Source organism: Protomyctophum bolini (genome assembly GCF_963924005.1).
Source record: "Protomyctophum bolini genome assembly, chromosome: 19".
NCBI lineage: Eukaryota > Metazoa > Chordata > Actinopteri > Myctophiformes > Myctophidae > Protomyctophum > Protomyctophum bolini.
Window position 1 is genome coordinate 15,951,347 of NC_137880.1, and position 18,073 is coordinate 15,969,419.

The window sequence follows — 18,073 nt, forward strand, 5'->3', positions numbered from 1 at the left end:
ACTCCTATGAGACACAGACAGAGTAGGAACAAATCGTGGTATTTTGTAGTGAACATTAGTGAGGACCAATTATATGAAGATAGGTTGAAAAGTGGTGAAGTAGTCCTTTAAAATCATTGTAACTAAGACATTCGATATAAATTCATACACCCTGCCCTGTTTCAGACTGCTTTCACTGAGACCACCATGTCATAGACACTTTAAATGTCTCCAAGAAGACCAGATGGTGCCCAGAGCACTTATCTACACACTGACCTATATCAACAGCATCCCCCATAAGATGCTTAATCATTCCAAAGTCTCCTTGTCTCTGAGCTGGTGAGTTACGGTAAATATGCTATACAGTAGCTAAATAAATTGCCAGCAACTTAATACAGCAGGCCCATAAAACGTAACTGTTTTCCATAATGCATTTTGCCAAAACCAATGAGGCTTAGGCCTACAGTACAGTATAGCTATGTAGCTGTGTATTTGTAATTTGATTTGGGTTTAAGGCTTAGTGAAAAGGTACTTTTTTCCCATGAATCTGCCATCACAAAGCAGATTATATTCGGGAAGATATTAATTTGTTTTGGATAGCTGGATATGTATCTCCAAAATTCCAGCTACTGCTCAGTTTCAGATAAGGTTTTAAGAAGCTAATTAGTGTTCTGCTCAGGAGGTAATACTACAATGAGTTATTGGATTTTTAATGTTGCTAAAATAGCAAAAATAGCTATTCTACATTTTTTCTTGTTTTTAAAGACATAGGCTACCTCTCCCTTCAGGAGTGGTTCTGTTAAGAATGGAAATGTAAAATAAAATAAAATAAAAAACACAATAAACAAAACTTTTTTCTCCTTTTTTCAGAATGAGAAGAGAAATACCCCTGACAGTGGGACGTTGCAAAATTGGCAGGTAGTATTTTTTATTTTTGCTATGGAAGTGAATGATCTATTCTAGAGCTATAGTGCCTGTAATTGAATTGAACCAGCAGAACATACAGAGACACATGGCATTTTAATCATGCTATTGTTTAAAGCTTCCTATTAGTTGGATTGTCTGCTTCCATGTATCAGCGCAAAGCCATCATAATCCACTCTTAACCTCAGGAGACAGGATATACAGTAGGGGAGAAAGTTCAGAAGGTCACTAATTGGTGGTGGTGTATAGGCCCTGTTAGAGATGACAACAAACCTTAATACTTTCTGGTGGAAGACTTCTATGTCCCTAGGGAAAAAAAGGAACCTCTGCTCTAATGGATCCCATGCAGAACTCACAAGCTCTTACTAATACTTTTCATTGCTCTAAAACCATCAGAGAGACTTAATTAAGCTCTTTAACTTTAACTATCGTGTGTTACAAAGTCCAAGAGGCACGTTCCCAAAGCGCGTGCATGAGCGTGCTGTGTGTGTCAAATGTGTGTATGTGTTGCACTGCATACAGGGGTGCTGGGACGCAACTCGCAAGATACATTTCAGTTTGAGCTGACAATTAATTATTATTGTATTATATTAACTATTACGATTTTTCTCCGTTTATTAGTCCGTGGGCCAATAATATCCTCAATGATTACATATCATTTTGGAGGCCAATTATTGCCTTCCATTCTCTCTGCAGTGCCTTACACAAGAGAAGTCGTGATGTCACAAAATCCTCCTCCATCACAAAGTCAGAACAGATCCTGAGGATTGATGACCATGACTTCACAATGAGACCAGGTTTTGGAGGTATAAGGTTTTAACCGCAGTTAGACCCTCTATAAATTGGACCCGAGTTGCACTGTAGGCCTACTTGATATATAATGGTAAATAATAATTACATTACATAATTACACAAAAAGAGGTTAGGACAGTACATGTACTCAAGTACTGTGCGTAAGGACAATTTTGAGGTAATTTTACTTTACTGGAGTATTTCCAATTTTCCATACTTATACTCCACTACAATGATAAACATTTTACTTACTAGTTACTTTGTAGATTTTGATTATTACGAAACATACATTAACCACTTCAGTGTATACATTTTGGCCATTTGAAAATAGACGAACTACAAGGTCACATTGTGCTGCTACAGTATATTCAAAAGTTTGTAATTTGAATGGGACATTCTGCATGAGTACTTTCTACTTTTGGTAGATTTTGATACTAATACTTTACTCATGTCAATTTTGAATACATTTCTAAATTGCGTCATTGATACTTTAACTTAAGTAAGAAATGTGAGTGCTTTTTTCAACATTGCTGCCACCATGGTACATTGCTCTGTATGTCTGCAGGCCCTGCTGTTCCGGTTGGGGTCGACGTTCAGGTGGAAAGTCTGGACACAATTTCAGAGGTCGAGATGGTATGCTTTGCTTTGCGTATGCATTTAATTTCTGGTTGTGAATGGGAATTACATTACATCATAGAAATGTGTATTTTAATCAATAAAGAGAAAGGGACAACATTCTTCTTACTAAAAATTATCCTTTTTTGTTCTGGATCTGTAGATTCAGTATGGATGTTCTTCCTAATACAAATGGTAATATAAATACAAGACAGACAGATGGTGCTAAAAGACTGACATTGAGAACTATAGAAGGTACCTCGCCAATATCTGGAGTTACTTCATGGCATGGCAAGGCAACTACACAACACAAACCTATGATTTTGCTTTAAACGAGTAAGACGCGCGAACGCGGGAAGCGAACGCAGATCGTAAATTGCAATAACAATTAGAATAAATTACGAATTAGTGAGAACTGTGTAGTACTTGTTTTTTGCGTTGAAGCTGCTTCCGTTCCCTGGCAAGACGTCGGCGACGGTCTTCTGTGCTCTCCTCTGGCCTAAGACGTGGCCTATGTACAGTAACAGCGGGACAGACACACAGACAGACAGACATGATCTGCAGGGTCGATAGTACACTCATGTCACCATGACTGAGGCATAAGGAGTCCCCAAAGCAGGACCACGCCATCACACTGATGTCAGCATGACTCAGCCATAACCATACGAGTAAGACGCGCAAACGCGGGAAGCGAACGCAGATCGTCACCATGACTCAGCCATAACCATATAAGGAGTCCCCAAAGCAGCTATACGTCCAAATATGGAGTGTGTTGCATCAAAAATCACTCAGCTCCATATATGGGCACAAAGGGGGGACAGACGGCGTCCTAATATGGAGTGTGTTGCATCAAAAATCACTCAGCTCCATATATGGGCACAAAGGGGGGACAGACAGACGGACTGACGGACACACAGACATGATCTGCTAGGTCTCATAGTAAGTGCTCACTGAGTTCGCAATAAGGAGTCCCCAAAGCAGGACCACGCATCACGTCACCATGACTCACAAATCACTCAGCTCCATATATGGGCACAAAAGGGGCCAGGTCCACAACAAACAAATCACTCAGCTCCATATATGGTCATTTGAGATGTGAGGGCCCCTTTTGTGCCCATATATGGAGCTGAGTGGACCTGGCCCCTTTTGTGCCCATATATGGAGCTGAGTGATTGCTGATGCAACACACTCCATATTTGGATAGCGGGACAGACAGACACACACAGACAGACAGACAGACATGATCTGCTAGGTCTCATAGTAAGTGCTCACTGCATTCGCAATGAACCCCCATCTGTTTGGCAGGACTTCACCATGACGCTATACTTGAGACACTACTGGAAGGATGAGCGTCTGTCCTTCCGAAGCAACACCAACCACAGCATGACCTTCGATGGCCGCCTAGTGAAGAAGATCTGGGTGCCCGACATGTTCTTTGTTCATTCCAAGAAATCCTTCATCCACGACACCACTACAGATAACGTCATGCTGCGCGTCTACCCTGACGGCAAAGTCCTCTACAGCCTCAGGTAAAACAATTTTTACAAAACACAGTTCTTCAAAATCAAGGTCTTGGATTGGATTATCAGATTTTCTTCTCATCTCGTGGATGTACACTATGTGTGTAATGTGTAGCATCATACTAGCATGACATCACATAATTATAGCTCAGAATAATACTGGATTCAAGCTGGCTCGTCGCATGTCATTGGTTAATCTCCGTTTGTACTAGGTTGGAGATCAGATTTTCCAACCTAAAGGCAGATTGGCGAGTGAGGATGACAGTGTGCCTCCACAGACTGTGCGCTCTCTCCTCCAGTGAGCTGGATTATCTTTATTTATTTTTGTTGATCACCTCCACCCTGGGCAGTGGTGGAAGTTGTTTTTTCTTTAGCTAAGAAAGGTTGCAATGCCTCAATATAGAAATACTCCATTACGAGTAAAAGACCTATTCGCATTTTTTTTTTGAGCGCAACTGTCTTTATTGAAAGGAGAGCCCCTTGAGATGCGACGTTTCATTTTCGAGGGGGTCCCATAAACTCAAGTACAACATAAGACATTATACAATACATTCATTACACAGAGATAGGTTGCTCACCCTCTCCTACAACTCCCTCGGGGAGTACAATACAATATCCTGGATAATGAATTAAGACTAAAGATCTGGAATAAATAAGTAGTTTGTTGTGTGTTTTCTTGCAGGGTCACAGTCACAGCTATGTGTAGCATGGACCTCAGTCGCTTTCCTTTGGACACGCAGACGTGCTCCTTGGAGATCGAGAGCTGTAAGTGGCTAATTTGTTGCTGTCTGGCAGAGATCTCGTATCACTCCATAAATTAATGCCCTTCATCATCACATTGATTGTCACCATAAATACCCCATGTTTTGCCATGAAGAGGTTTTGCCCATGCAGCACCTAGTTTGTTCACTGTGATCCTCATCCGCCCATCAGATGCTTACACAGATGACGACTTGATGTTGTACTGGAAGAAAGGGAACAAGTCACTGGCCACAGATGAGAGGATCTCCCTCTCCCAGTTCCTCATCCAGGAGTTCCACACCACCACCAGGCTGGCCTTCTACAGCAGCACAGGTACCCAGCAAACTGCTTCAAATGCCTCGCAGAATGTCTAATTAATTAGAACCACTTTCAACTGGCCGTCCTTATTTTGGGCATGTATATACTATATGTATATAGTCTAACACTTTTTGGAAGAAATGTGGGGCGGCACTGTGCTTGTGTATTATACCGTTTAAAACAGTTTTAACATATTGCTTTAAAGGCCAAATTGGCCAACACATTGCTGGTTGTACTTTTAGAGTCTAACATGAAATAAACAATTTCAGTATAGAGAAACATAGGGGGAGTGTTATAGCAGGTGGGCCAGCACAAGGTCATTATTATAATAGTTTGGCCACGGAATCGAGGCAGAAGAATGATAGCATGGTAGCATGGTATCATCTCTTTGTCCTACAATCTTCCTCAGGCTGGTACAACCGTCTGTACATCAACTTCACGCTGCGTCGACACATCTTCTTCTTCCTGCTCCAGACCTATTTTCCTGCTACTCTGATGGTCATGCTGTCCTGGGTGTCCTTCTGGATCGACCGCAGGGCTGTGCCAGCCAGAGTTCCTCTGGGTGAGACCTTTAAGACCAATGTTATGTAGTACAGTGGTTCCCTAACGTTTTAGCTCAAGACCCAAATAGAAAGATAAGACGTTTGCCCGGGACCCAAACTAGTGAAAATAGCTTGTGAGCTTGTATATCTGCTATTTTCACTGCTCCTTAAACATTTTTATTTTATTTATGGAAGATATTAGTCTTTTTGATAGGCTACTTTAGAAAAATGCTGGAATTGTTTTTAATTAATCCCGAAATGTAAATTGTTAAATTTCGCACGTCCGTTCTCTAATTATTTTGTTCACAGAGAGACTCGATTACAATAACCTGCCATGCATTGCTGCAGGCAGGGTAACTCTAGGGTGCATTGCTGCATGCAGGGTAACTCTAGGGTGCATTGCTGCAGGCAGGGTAACTCTAGGGTGCATTGCTGCATGCAGGGTAACTCTAGGGTGCATTGCTGCAGGCAGGGTAACTCTAGGGTGCATTGCTGCAGGCAGGGTAACTCTAGGGTGCATTGCTGCAGGCAGGGTAACTCTAGGGTGCATTGCTGCAGGCAGGGTAACTCTAGGGTGCATTGCTGCAGGCAGGGTAACTCTAGGGTGCATTGCTGCAGGCAGGGTAACTCTAGGGTGCATTGCTGCATGCAGGGTAACTCTAGGGTGCATTGCTGCATGCAGGGTAACTCTAGGGTGCATTGCTGCATGCAGGGTAACTCTAGGGTGCATTGCTGCAGGCAGGGTAACTCTAGGGTGCATTGCTGCATGCAGGGTAACTCTAGGGTGCATTGCTGCAGGCAGGGTAACTCTAGGGTGCATTGCTGCAGGCAGGGTAACTCTAGAGTGCATTGCTGCAGGCAGGGTAACTCTAGGGTACATTGCTGCAGGCAGGGTAACTCTAGAGTGCATTGCTGCAGGCAGGGTAACTCTAGGGTGCATTGCTGCATGCAGGGTAACTCTAGGGTGCATTGCTGCAGGCAGGGTAACTCTAGGGTGCATTGCTGCATGCAGGGTAACTCTAGGGTGCATTGCTGCAGGCAGGGTAACTCTAGAGTGCATTGCTGCAGGCAGGGTAACTCTAGGGTGCATTGCTGCATGCAGGGTAACTCTAGGGTGCATTGCTGCATGCAGGGTAACTCTAGAGTGCATTGCTGCAGGCAGGGTAACTCTAGAGTGCATTGCTGCATGCAGGGTAACTCTAGGGTGCATTGCTGCATGCAGGGTAACTCTAGGGTGCATTGCTGCAGGCAGGGTAACTCTAGAGTGCATTGCTGCATGCAGGGTAACTCTAGGGTGCATTGCTGCAGGCAGGGTAACTCTAGGGTGCATTGCTGCAGGCAGGGTAACTCTAGGGTGCATTGCTGCAGGCAGGGTAACTCTAGGGTGCATTGCTGCAGGCAGGGTAACTCTAGGGTGCATTGCTGCAGGCAGGGTAACTCTAGGGTGCATTGCTGCAGGCAGGGTAACTCTAGGGTGCATTGCTGCAGGCAGGGTAACTCTAGGGTGCATTGCTGCAGGCAGGGTAACTCTAGGGTGCATTGCTGCAGGCAGGGTAACTCTAGGGTGCATTGCTGCATGCAGGGTAACTCTAGGGTGCATTGCTGCATGCAGGGTAACTCTAGGGTGCATTGCTGCAGGCAGGGTAACTCTAGGGTGCATTGCTGCAGGCAGGGTAACTCTAGAGTGCATTGCTGCAGGCAGGGTAACTCTAGGGTGCATTGCTGCATGCAGGGTAACTCTAGGGTGCATTGCTGCATGCAGGGTAACTCTAGGGTGAATTGCTGCATGCAGGGTAACTATAGGTTACTTTAGTAACCCCAGTTATTTAAACGACTGAGCGAGGTGAATCGCCCTATGGGGAGTGCCATCTCTGGCATGAACACACAGAATTAAACCATATACTTCACGAACAATTTCATTGGTCGGGACTTCTACCCGCCCATGGCATGATCACCCCTCCCACCGGGGTGATAACGTTCCACTCATGCCACACGGGTCATTCCATGTTAACCAGATTGGCTTCTGCTTAGTTAAGTCAGAAGGGTAGTCTTTCGGGCGATTCACCTCGCTCAGTCGTTTAAATAACTGGGGTTACTAAAGTAACCTATAGTTATTTTAAACTCCTTCACTCAGTGAATCGCCCTATGGGGAAATATAAACTCCCGTATAGCTACCTACCAGTTGAACAAGTCCCAACCAACGTCACAGGCTTTTTACCCGTGACGGCCAACCCAGGAAGCGACGTCTAAAACGGCATGAGCCATTGCAGACGGCACCACATCCAAGTTATTCGGCGAAAGTCGAAGGGGGCGACCAGCTCGCCGCTGTACAGACATCCTGAATGGGGACACCTTTGGTGAGCGCCCAGGATGCAGACATACCCCAGTAGAGTGAGCCCTCAAGCCCCCTGGGGGCTCCACTCCTCCCTCGGCGTATGCCAAACGAATGGCTTCCACAATCCATTGTGAAAGTCTTACCTTCGTCATCGGTTTTCCCTTACTTCGGGAACCCCATGACACGAACAGTCGATCCCCATTCCTGAAAGGAGCAGTTCTGTCCACATAGTGTCTCAGTGCTCTGACCGGGCATAGGCAATTCAACCTCCTATCCTCCACAGAGGAGAAAGGTGGCGGGTGAAATGCCATCAGATCGACCGGGGCGCAGCCAGAGGGGAAATTCTCAGGCAAAAACGCGAGGCTCGGCCTAATAGAGACTCTAGAGTCGTTCCCGCTGAATCTCATGCAGCTCGGGTTGACCGAAAGCGCATGTATGTCGCTGGCTCGCTTCGCAGTCGTCAAAGCGACCAGCAGAACAGTCTTTAGTGTGAGGAACTTCAAGTCCACTGTCCCCAGTGGCTCGAAGGGGTCCTGCGAAAGGGCGCCCAGTACCAGAGTCAGGTCCCATGACGGGACCAGAGATCTGGAAACTGGACAGGCTCGCCTAACGCCCGCCATGAAAGACGGACTAGTAGGTTCTCACCTACTGTCTCGCCGTCTACCCCCACGTGGTACGCCGAAATGGCCGCCAGGTTGACCTTCACAGAGGATTGGCCTAGACCTCTGTCCAGGAATTCCTGCAAGAAGTTCAGAATGTGCCTCACTGAAACCTGAAACGGGATAACCCGTACAGGCCTGGCCGCACACCAACGTTCGAACACGGTCCATGCCGTGTTGTATCGTTGTCTAGTAGACGGGGCTCTCGCCCCTAGAATCGTCGTGATGACGTTCGGGGGCAGGCCTTCGGCATCCAGGTTCAGCCCCTCACGGGCCAGACCCAGAGGTCCAGGTCCTGTGGACGTGGATGGAAGGTCTCCTGCCCCGCTTGGGTGAGCAGGTCCCTCCGCAGCGGGAGCTGCCAGGGCCGGTCGTACAGGAGTGGGACTATGTCCGACCTCCAAGACCCCCAAGCCGGGGCCACCAGTAGCATGCATAGGCCCTGAGTCCTCACCCTGGCCAGGGCGGGGGGGGATCAGGAGCAGAGGAGGGAATGCATAAAGCAGACCCCTCGGCCAAGGGTGCGCCAACGCATCCATGCCCAGAGACGGGGACCCTGTCAGGGAGAAGAAGTACTGACACTTCGTGTTTTCTTCCGACGCGAACAGGTCCGCCACCGGCGTGCCGTATCTGGCCCACATCTGAGCTGCTACTTCCTTGTGCAGCGACCATTCGTGGTAGCGGAGTGGGCCTCTGGACAACAGGTCGGCTCCTGTGTTCAGGAGTCTTGGGACATGGCAGGCCGTGATCGACAGCAGATGCTCGTGGCACCATGTCAGTAGCCTGTGTGCCAACGTGTGCAGGCGCAGGGATTTGAGCCCTCCCTGCTTGTTGACATAACACATTGTCGTGGTGTTGTCGGTTCGAACCAGAACGTGACACCCCTGGATAAGCGGTTTGAAGTGCCGCAGGGCAAGGAAGACCGCCAGGAGCTCCAGATAGTTGATGTGTGCACGCCTCATGGCTTCGTGCCACACTCCTCTGGCCGTCCTGCCGTCGTGGGTGGCCCCCCACCCCGACATGCTGGCGTCCGTGGTGACGATCTTCCTGGTAAGGGTCTGTCCCAGGGGAACACCCTCCACCAGGACACCTCTGTTCGACCACCACTTCAGGGCGAGTACACAGCCTGCAGATACCGTCACTCGCCGTAACAGGCACCTGGTGGGCACACCTAGGGAACTTATCCATCTCTGGAAAGGTCTCATGTATAGCCTGCCCAGCCGTACTAGGGAGATGGCCGACGCCATGAGCCCGGCCATCCTTAGGCAGGTTCGGAAGGGGACCCTCTGTCCCGTCCTGAACAGCGTCACGCACTGTAGGAAAGCGTCCATCCTCGCTTGGCTCAGTCGAGCCGTGTAGGAGACTGAATCCAGTGCTATGCCTATGAAGTCTATCGACCTTGTGGGGACCAGAACACTCTTCTCGTGATTGATGGTGAACCCCAGGGAGGTCATGTGGAGCACCACTTGAGTGGTGTTCCGCATCGCCTCTCGTGCAGAGTCCGCGCTTAGTAGCCAATCGTCGATGTAGCTCGCTACGCGGAGACCCAGACGCCGCAGCGGGGCAATCGCTGCCTCTGTGCATTTCACAAAGACCCTGGGGCTCAGGGACATCCCTAAGGGGGAGGACAGTGTACTCGTACACTCTCCCCTTGAAACCGAACCTCAGGAATTTCCTGTGAGGTGGGTAAATGGGAATATGAAAATAGGCGTCTTTCAGGTCTATCGACGTGAACCAGTCGTTCGGACGTATGGAACGTACGAGGGACTTGGTCGTCAGCATTTTGAAGTTGAAGGTCTTGAGGTACCGATTGAGAGCCCGTAGGTCCAGTATCGGACATAGCCCCCCCCCTTTTTTCTTGACCAGGAAGTAGCGGGAGTAAAAACCGCTGCGACTCTGAGTCAATGGTACCTCTCTGACGGCCTTCTTCTCCAGCAGGGACTGAATCTCTGTCTGGAGCACTTCTGCCGCTTGCCCACGAGCTTCGGAGAAGAGGACTTCTGCGAAAGCGGGTGGTCTCATAGCAAACTGGAGCCTGTAGCCCTTTGCTATGGTGCGTAGGACCCAGGGGGATGCTCCGCACAGTTCCCACTGCGGTCGGCATCGAGCCAGAGGGTTCTCTGTGGCCATGGGAGCCTCCACTGTGGCAGTGGAGTTCCCTGGACGAGAGAAAAATTGGGCATGACCCGTCCGGCTCGTGACGAGTGTGCCCGTCGAAACGGGTGCACTCGGCACCGGAAATAGGTCCCGTCTCATTGTGTCGGGAAACCCAGGGGTTTCCCTCCACAGCGAGCTCATGCCCCCCCGATATTGTTGTTGTTTGTGTTTTTTTGGGCAAAGCCTTTATTACAGAAACAGGACAGAGTTGATCTCCTGCTGGAGAATCTGACCCTCTTCGCCGTGTGCCTCGGAGTAGAGGGCTTCTCCGAATGCAGGGGGCCTCATAGCGAACCGGAGCCTGTAACCTCTCGCTATGGAGCGGAGAACCCAAGAAGACGCTCCGCACAGTTCCCACTGTGTCAGGCGACGCGCAAGGGGTTCTCCATCACCAGGGGAGCGCGTGGTCGCACAGGGCCACGGGCCCGGACATGGCGGGAACCCGTGCCATGAGCCTCAACCTCTTGTGGGGCGGCTTGGGAGTGCAGTCCGAGACTACTACGCCCAGCGCAAGCCCTGAGGCGGGTTTGATGGGGGAAGACGTCAGGGTGCGTCTCCCCCGTGGAGGGCGGCGGTGCGGCTGCTGGAGGGCGGCGGCGTTGGTCAGCGGGGCATGGGGGACGTTTGTCCCTCACGTCCACGGAGGGAGCTCTTGGAGGAGCTCGTTGTCCGTCATCCACCTTGAAAACAGCCTATCTAGAATGCTAAGCAGCTAGGGTGGCATCGGCCATCCAACGAGGTTGCTACTCCCGACCTCGAAAAGGTTAGCTAAAAGCTAAACAAACCTAGCTTCACAATGTACATACCTGTAATGTTGAGGGAAGCAGTCGGTAGTCGAGGGTCGCTGGGGAACCACGTCGAGTGAGACTCGTGCCTTTTGCCGCTGCGTGAGGTAGTAGTAGCGGTAGTCGTCGGTGGAGGCCTAGGACTGCATCCGACATCCCGTTGTCGCAACCACCCGGTTCGAGGGAGCCTCGTTGGTGGGCTGACGAGATCCCGCTGGAGGGAGAGCAGCACCAAGAGCCAGCCGGCGAGGCCTGGCTGATGTCTTGGGTCTGGCTCCACAGGTCTGTTTACCAGTTTGGTGAAGAGCGTGTGGAGCTTGTTGTTGGCGGTCCGAGCCGCCTTCTTGGCAGGGGAGGAGCCCAGGAAGGACTCGTCATGGTGTCTCTGAGACGCGTCAAGGTTGAGGGGTCTGGACAGAGAGGACGAGGCGGTGGGGGCTGGGTTCTTGTTAGTATCCATGCCAACTAGAGTGGAGTCTTCACAAACACTCAAGATAGCAGAGAAAACAAACCACCCGCAGGCTCTTGCTAGTTAGAGTGGAGTTTACACAGAGCACTCAAAAATAGCAGAGAAATTACTAGAACCTGGGTTACTTTCGTAACCTAGCAGGGAGAGTACTAGAACTAGAGTTACTTTCGTAACTACTAGGACCGTAGTCACTGTGTTGTCACGTAGGTTATTGTTTACACTAATAAGCCCAGTGGTGAGGCCTCGTCTTTTGGCGATGGCCTGGCAAATTGCGCTCCGGTTTTCACCGCGGGAGCGTGTAAAAGGCCGGAGGCGGAGAGTAGCTTCGGCGGCGAGTCAACTAGAGCCGTTGTCACCCCTGCAGGCCATCTTGGGTGTTGGTGTAGCTTGAAGAAGGAACCCGCAGTCCAAGATATTGTAGAAGCACTTCTCTTTTAAGTTATAAGGTTGGAGCCCGTTTTTCAGCGGGCTTAGGTACCTTCTTAGCCGGAGCGTAGTTGTGCCCATCCCCCTGGCTCCAGGTGCAGGCTGCTGCCTGTCTGGTGGCGGTGGATATAGGCTTAGGACGAGCCCCTGTATTGGGGCGCTGGGTCAGAGTGGAGAATGTGTTCTCAGATCAAAACCCGGGTCGTCCAAGTTGGCATCGCCGTGGGCGATGCGGGCCTCAACCCGCTGAAGACGCCTCTGCTTCCGCCGGAAGGAAAGGGGAAGACAGCATGGACAGAAGCCAGGAGCAAGGATGGCCTGGCGAAGAAGTCCAGGCAAAGGCACAGCTTGTGTGGAGGTCATCTACAGCCAGAAGGTTGGAGCATGACCTGTGGAGACAGACCCTCTGTGGAGTAGCTGCTAAGCTACTAGCCTTGGTGCTAGTGGATGCTGGGTTCTTGTCAGTATCCATGTTAACTAGAGTGGAGTTTTCACAAACACTCAAGATAGCAGAGAAAACAAACCAACCACAGGCTCTTGCTAGTTAGAGTGGAGTTTACACAGAGCACTCAAAAATAGCAGAGAAATTACTAGAACCTGGGTTACTTTCGTAACCTAGCAGGGAAAGTACTACAACCAGAGTTACTTCAGTAACTACTAGGACCGTGGTCACTATCCGCGGGTCGTCACGTGGGTCAAGTGGGTTATTGTTTACACTAATAAGCCCAGTGGAGGGGCCTCGTCTTTCAGCGATGGCCTGGAAGATGCACTCCGGTTTTTACCGCGGGAGCGTGTAAACGGCCGGAGGCGGAGAGTAACTTTGGCGGCGAGTAAACCAACGTCTTTCGGCGGCAAGTAAACAAAGCTGGGCCGCGTCGGTGATGTGTATTCAGCGGCGCGGAGCGTAGCGGCGAGTTAGCTCGCGTCTTTCGGCGTCAGGCTAACAAGGCAGGGCCGCGTCTAAGGCTCGTTGTGTAGGCGAGTGCAAGCTAGCAGACAGCCCGGTCTTACGGCGCGGGAGGAGGCTAACGTTGTGTAACAGCGAGGCTAAGTGGCGTCTCTCGGCGCTGCACCAGCGAGCTAAAGCTAGCCGAGGAGGGCCTCTAGCTAGAGCTAACGACCGGAGGAGGAAGCTGGCTAGCAGGCTAACAAACTCTACACTGCACAAGACCTTTGTTACGCTTCTCAGCGGCCGGTAAACACTTACGTGGTCTTTTGCAAGAGACGTGTCATCGTGAAGAGGGCTACCGGAGGGTTTGCAGAACACTGTGAATCTCTTGGTACAAGCCGATGGCCCGTCTTTGGTGAGATACGGTTTCAACAGGTAATAACAAACAGGTAGCGTGGCTTAACGTGCGTTCAGCAAGCAGAAGACAATCGGAATGACCCGTGTGGCATGAGTGGAACGTTATCACCCCGGTGGGAGGGGTGATCATGCCATGGGCGGGTAGAAGTCCCGACCAATGAAATTGTTCGTGAAGTATATGGTTTAATTCTGTGTGTTCATGCCAGAGATGGCACTCCCCATAGGGCGATTCACTGAGTGAAGGAGTTTAAAATAACTCTAGAGTGCATTGCTGCATGCAGGGTAACTCTAGGGTGCATTGCTGCAGGCAGGGTAACTCTAGAGTGCATTGCTGCATGCAGGGTAACTCTAGAGTGCATTGCTGCAGGCAGGGTAACTCTAGGGTGCATTGCTGCATGCAGGGTAACTCTAGGGTGCATTGCTGCAAGCAGGGTAACTCTAGAGTGCATTTCTGCAGGCAGGGTAACTAGAGTCTAGGGTGCATTGCTGCATGCAGGGTAACTCTAGGGTGCATTGCTGCATGCAGGGTAACACTAGGGTGCATTGCTGCAGGCAGGGTAACTCTAGGGTGCATTGCTGCAGGCAGGGTAACTCTAGAGTGCATTGCTGCAGGCAGGGTAACTCTAGGGTGCATTGCTGCAGGCAGGGTAACTCTAGGGTGCATTGCTGCAGGCAGGGTAACTAGGGTGCATTGCTGCATGCAGGGTAACTCTAGGGTGCATTGCTGCATGCAGGGTAACTCTAGGGTGCATTGCTGCAGGCAGGGTAACTCTAGGGTGCATTGCTGCAGGCAGGGTAACTCTAGGGTGCATTGCTGCATGCAGGGTAACTCTAGAGTGGATTGCTGCAGGCAGGGTAACTCTAGAGTGCATTGCTGCAGGCAGGGTAACTCTAGGGTGCATTGCTGCAGGCAGGGTAACTCTAGGGTGCATTGCTGCATGCAGGGTAACTCTAGGGTGCATTGCTGCATGCAGGGTAACTACAGGGTGCAACTATACCTTCTATAACAGTAGTAAGGTTCTGTGAAAAATGTGCCGGGTTTTGAGCTTGCAGATCGGCTATTTTCGGTGAAGAGATTTGAAACAAAGAAATGGGCCAAAGAGAGAGCCCTGAGGGTGCTCCGGTTAACAGAGTATAATAGAGTTTAAGACAAGTGATCCGTCTTTTGTTGTTTTGCTTGAAAATAATGACTCAAACATATTTACACCATAGCTTCCACAGCTCACACCAGGGGTATCACAATGTTTTGCATTTGCTTTAGGCATCACCACAGTGCTCACCATGTCCACCATCATCACTGGAGTCAACGCCTCCATGCCCAGGGTGTCCTACATCAAAGCCGTGGACGTTTACCTCTGGGTCAGTTTCGTCTTCGTCTTCCTGTCCGTGATAGAGTATGCTGCAGTTAACTACCTGTCGACACTACAAGAACGCAAGGAAAGGAAACTTCAAGAATCGGTCAGTGTCATTCAGTCAACTCATTTGATGTTGATGCTTTGATGTACAGTACTTCCTTAATACTTACTTATGTCGCCTTCACACCAGAAAGCTTTACTGCGATTAAAACGAATCCTGCTGGCTGCACATTGTCGGAAAGTGCGCTTCGTTTGGCAGGTGTGAAGCCTCATTCGAATCCTAATGCGCATCAAAGAACCGCATTCTACTCCGCCAAAAAATGGGGGTTTCGCATCGCTTCCAAATGCACTTGATTTCGATTCGGTGTAGGTGGGAATGCAATCACATCAAATAAAGGAAATTAAGCAAACAATGTGAAGTAGAAGGGATAGGGATATTTTACCGTGATCAACCGAAATGGTTGAGAAATGACAGTTACCGTGTGGGGGTCCCCAGGGGGTCCATCTACTATACTGTACTGCCACACCCGAAATCATCATATATACAGTTAATGTGTGTGTGTTAGGCTGCACTACAGTGACACTTGGTGGTGAAAACCAACCAAACGCAATTTTCAGGCTCGGACGGACACAGGCAGCCAGCCAGGGACACACATAGCTGTCTATAGGAGTGGTTCCGGGGAAAACACAGAGTTTCTATGTATTTATATAGGCCCCTAGGTCTATAGACACTTTCTGCTGTAGTTCCGTGCCTAGTCTTCATCCAGGTCGAAATCCACCCTGGCAATCCCATAGTTGGAGCATTGGGAGCATTGCTATAGGAACCAATGTTAAAAGCTTCCTTAGGCCTCAACCATTATATAGACGGAGTATACGTTGGGGTACATACGTATATAAGCCTATAGACCTGGGATATGACGCCACCTAGCGCCGACTGTATCTGGGGGGGAAAAAGAGTAAAATACACATATCAGTGCCAAGTTTACGTTTGAAGTCAATTTGATATCGGTAGACAAGATGTAATTCTCAAGTCTACTCAGTATAATTGTCTATAATAGAGCGCCAAAGGCCTGACGTCACTCACTCATCCCCTGGTTCTGCCCGGTTCACGGAATAAATTTCTCTATGGAGAATAACATCTTATTAACAATCTTAAAATCGTTTCATATAAGCGTTTGTGGTCCAAAAATAAACAAGCTGTCTCTGGGTTATTGTCAGGGAGGTGTCTCTGTATCGTTTTCGACAGTCTAGCGGAAATGTAACTAATTCAGTAGCAGTAACAATAGCGTCTTCTCTCAGTTATCTATTCTTCATATCCATATGAGTGAAGCGGCCAGGGTGACATCTAAAATCCCCCTATGGGGATTACAATGCAAATAAAAAGTGAACCCGTGGATTTGCGCCCTCTACATATATTTACGTCATTCTTCAGTGCTCTATAACTTTGAACAGAATGCTGACCTTCAACATATGGCTTTCTCACAAGCAGGGGAGTCTAATGCATTAGGACCAGTTGAGCATTAGGACCAGTTGACGGAGGGGAGTCTATTCTACAGTATGTTGATTTGGTAACGATAGAATGATAGGACACTCATTTTATGAACTCTCTCTCTCTTGGTCATGATTAAGACACTGGAGATTCTGAAACCAAAACACGGAGCAGAAAACAACCTGTCGTCTGATGAAATGCCTTTTATCATTGTCTTTATGTGCATAAATATAAGGTTATGGGTATGTGATTAACATATTATCACCCGACATTTGTCAATGCTCTCGTGTTATCTGAGCTCAGGCAGGCAGCATCAGATAGATTGGATAAACCCTAGATTGGATAAGCTCGGCCAACAACGGTTGCCTGCATGATAATCTATATTTACAGTCCTCCTCTGAATGCCTCATGATGTGCAAGAAATAACCTGCATTAGTTTGTATTCTGAAATGATACAAAGAGTCACCAGCTAATCTGCCAAATTTATTGCCGATATGAATGTTCAACATTCAAGACTTTTAGCTTTACATCTCATATATGAGTGCACAAGAGTACCATTCTTTTACATTTTGATATTATCAAACATAGTCTATATTTCCCAAAAGGAAATGTGTTAATTCACTCTGGTCATAAGTAGTAGGGATGTATCCCCACTGCACCGGCCATAACAATAAATTACCTGAGGAGAGCTATTAAAAGAAAGTGCCTTTTGTCTCTCTCCGTAGATACCTTGCACATGTGGTATGTCACACCCTGGGGTAATGTCCACCAGCTACAGTGAGATGGATGTCAACACCACAGGCAACTACGGCATGCCAGAGGAAAACGGGATTAAACATGAAAGGATGCTAGCGCAATTGGCCATGGAGACAGACCAGGTCACCGGCCATGTTGGCTCCAGCGCATACAGCAACATGTGGATTGACACGCATGTTATAGACAAGTATTCACGGGTCATCTTTCCAGGAGCCTATACACTCTTCAACATGATTTACTGGTCCATTTACTCTTAACCACTTACTGTAGGGGTGTATACGTTGGTTACATACAACAGTCCGACAACACAGACTGTGACATGCGTGGCCGCATGTCAACTAAGCCGTGGCCGGGGTAAAACTAACCTGTGGCTCCCGACATGCGTGACAGGTTAAAACCAACCTGTGGCAGGTTAAAACTAACCTGTGACTCGATATACGTGGCAGGTTAAAACGAATCATTAGCTTCCTGTGCGGTTAGGGTTTGGGTCGGTCGGACTAATACCTGTCGGACTAGACCAAACGCATGCACCTCTTACTGTAGCCCTTTAATTAAATGGTTAATGCACAGTAGCGAGTCTAACAGAGCAGCATGATCTGAACACAAAGGTTTCGTGAGACATGTGATGAAATTGCGTTTAAACTCCTCTAAGTATACAGCTGTACCTGATTTATCCCCATCTGTGACCTCCCCCATCGCTGTAGATCAAGAGTCGGCCACATATTGTGGGTTCTAGTGACACAAATGTGATGGTACTGACATGTTCCTACAGATGATTGTAGTAAACACAGAGTGGTCAAATTATATTCTGCTGTAAAACACTTTAAATCAGTTTTTTACAGCCTGTGCAGAATTTAAGATCTGTGATCCTCCCCATAAGCATATTACTGATCATCAGAAAATCA

At 48.6% G+C, this 18,073-nt stretch overlaps 1 protein-coding gene across 1 annotated transcript; it reads left to right on the forward strand.

The window, feature by feature from the left end:
• The first annotated feature begins 1,675 nt into the window (after positions 1-1,675).
• Positions 1,676-17,753, forward strand: LOC308334467 (gamma-aminobutyric acid receptor subunit rho-1-like). The gene is made up of 8 exons (XM_080791231.1): positions 1,676-1,709; positions 2,261-2,328; positions 3,616-3,839; positions 4,513-4,595; positions 4,764-4,904; positions 5,299-5,451; positions 14,830-15,026; positions 17,138-17,753. The coding sequence occupies exons 1-8, from the start codon at positions 1,691-1,693 to the stop codon at positions 17,423-17,425; spliced, it is 1,173 nt and encodes a 390-aa protein (XP_080647357.1). The 5' UTR covers positions 1,676-1,690; the 3' UTR covers positions 17,426-17,753.
• The last annotated feature ends 320 nt before the right edge of the window (positions 17,754-18,073 follow it).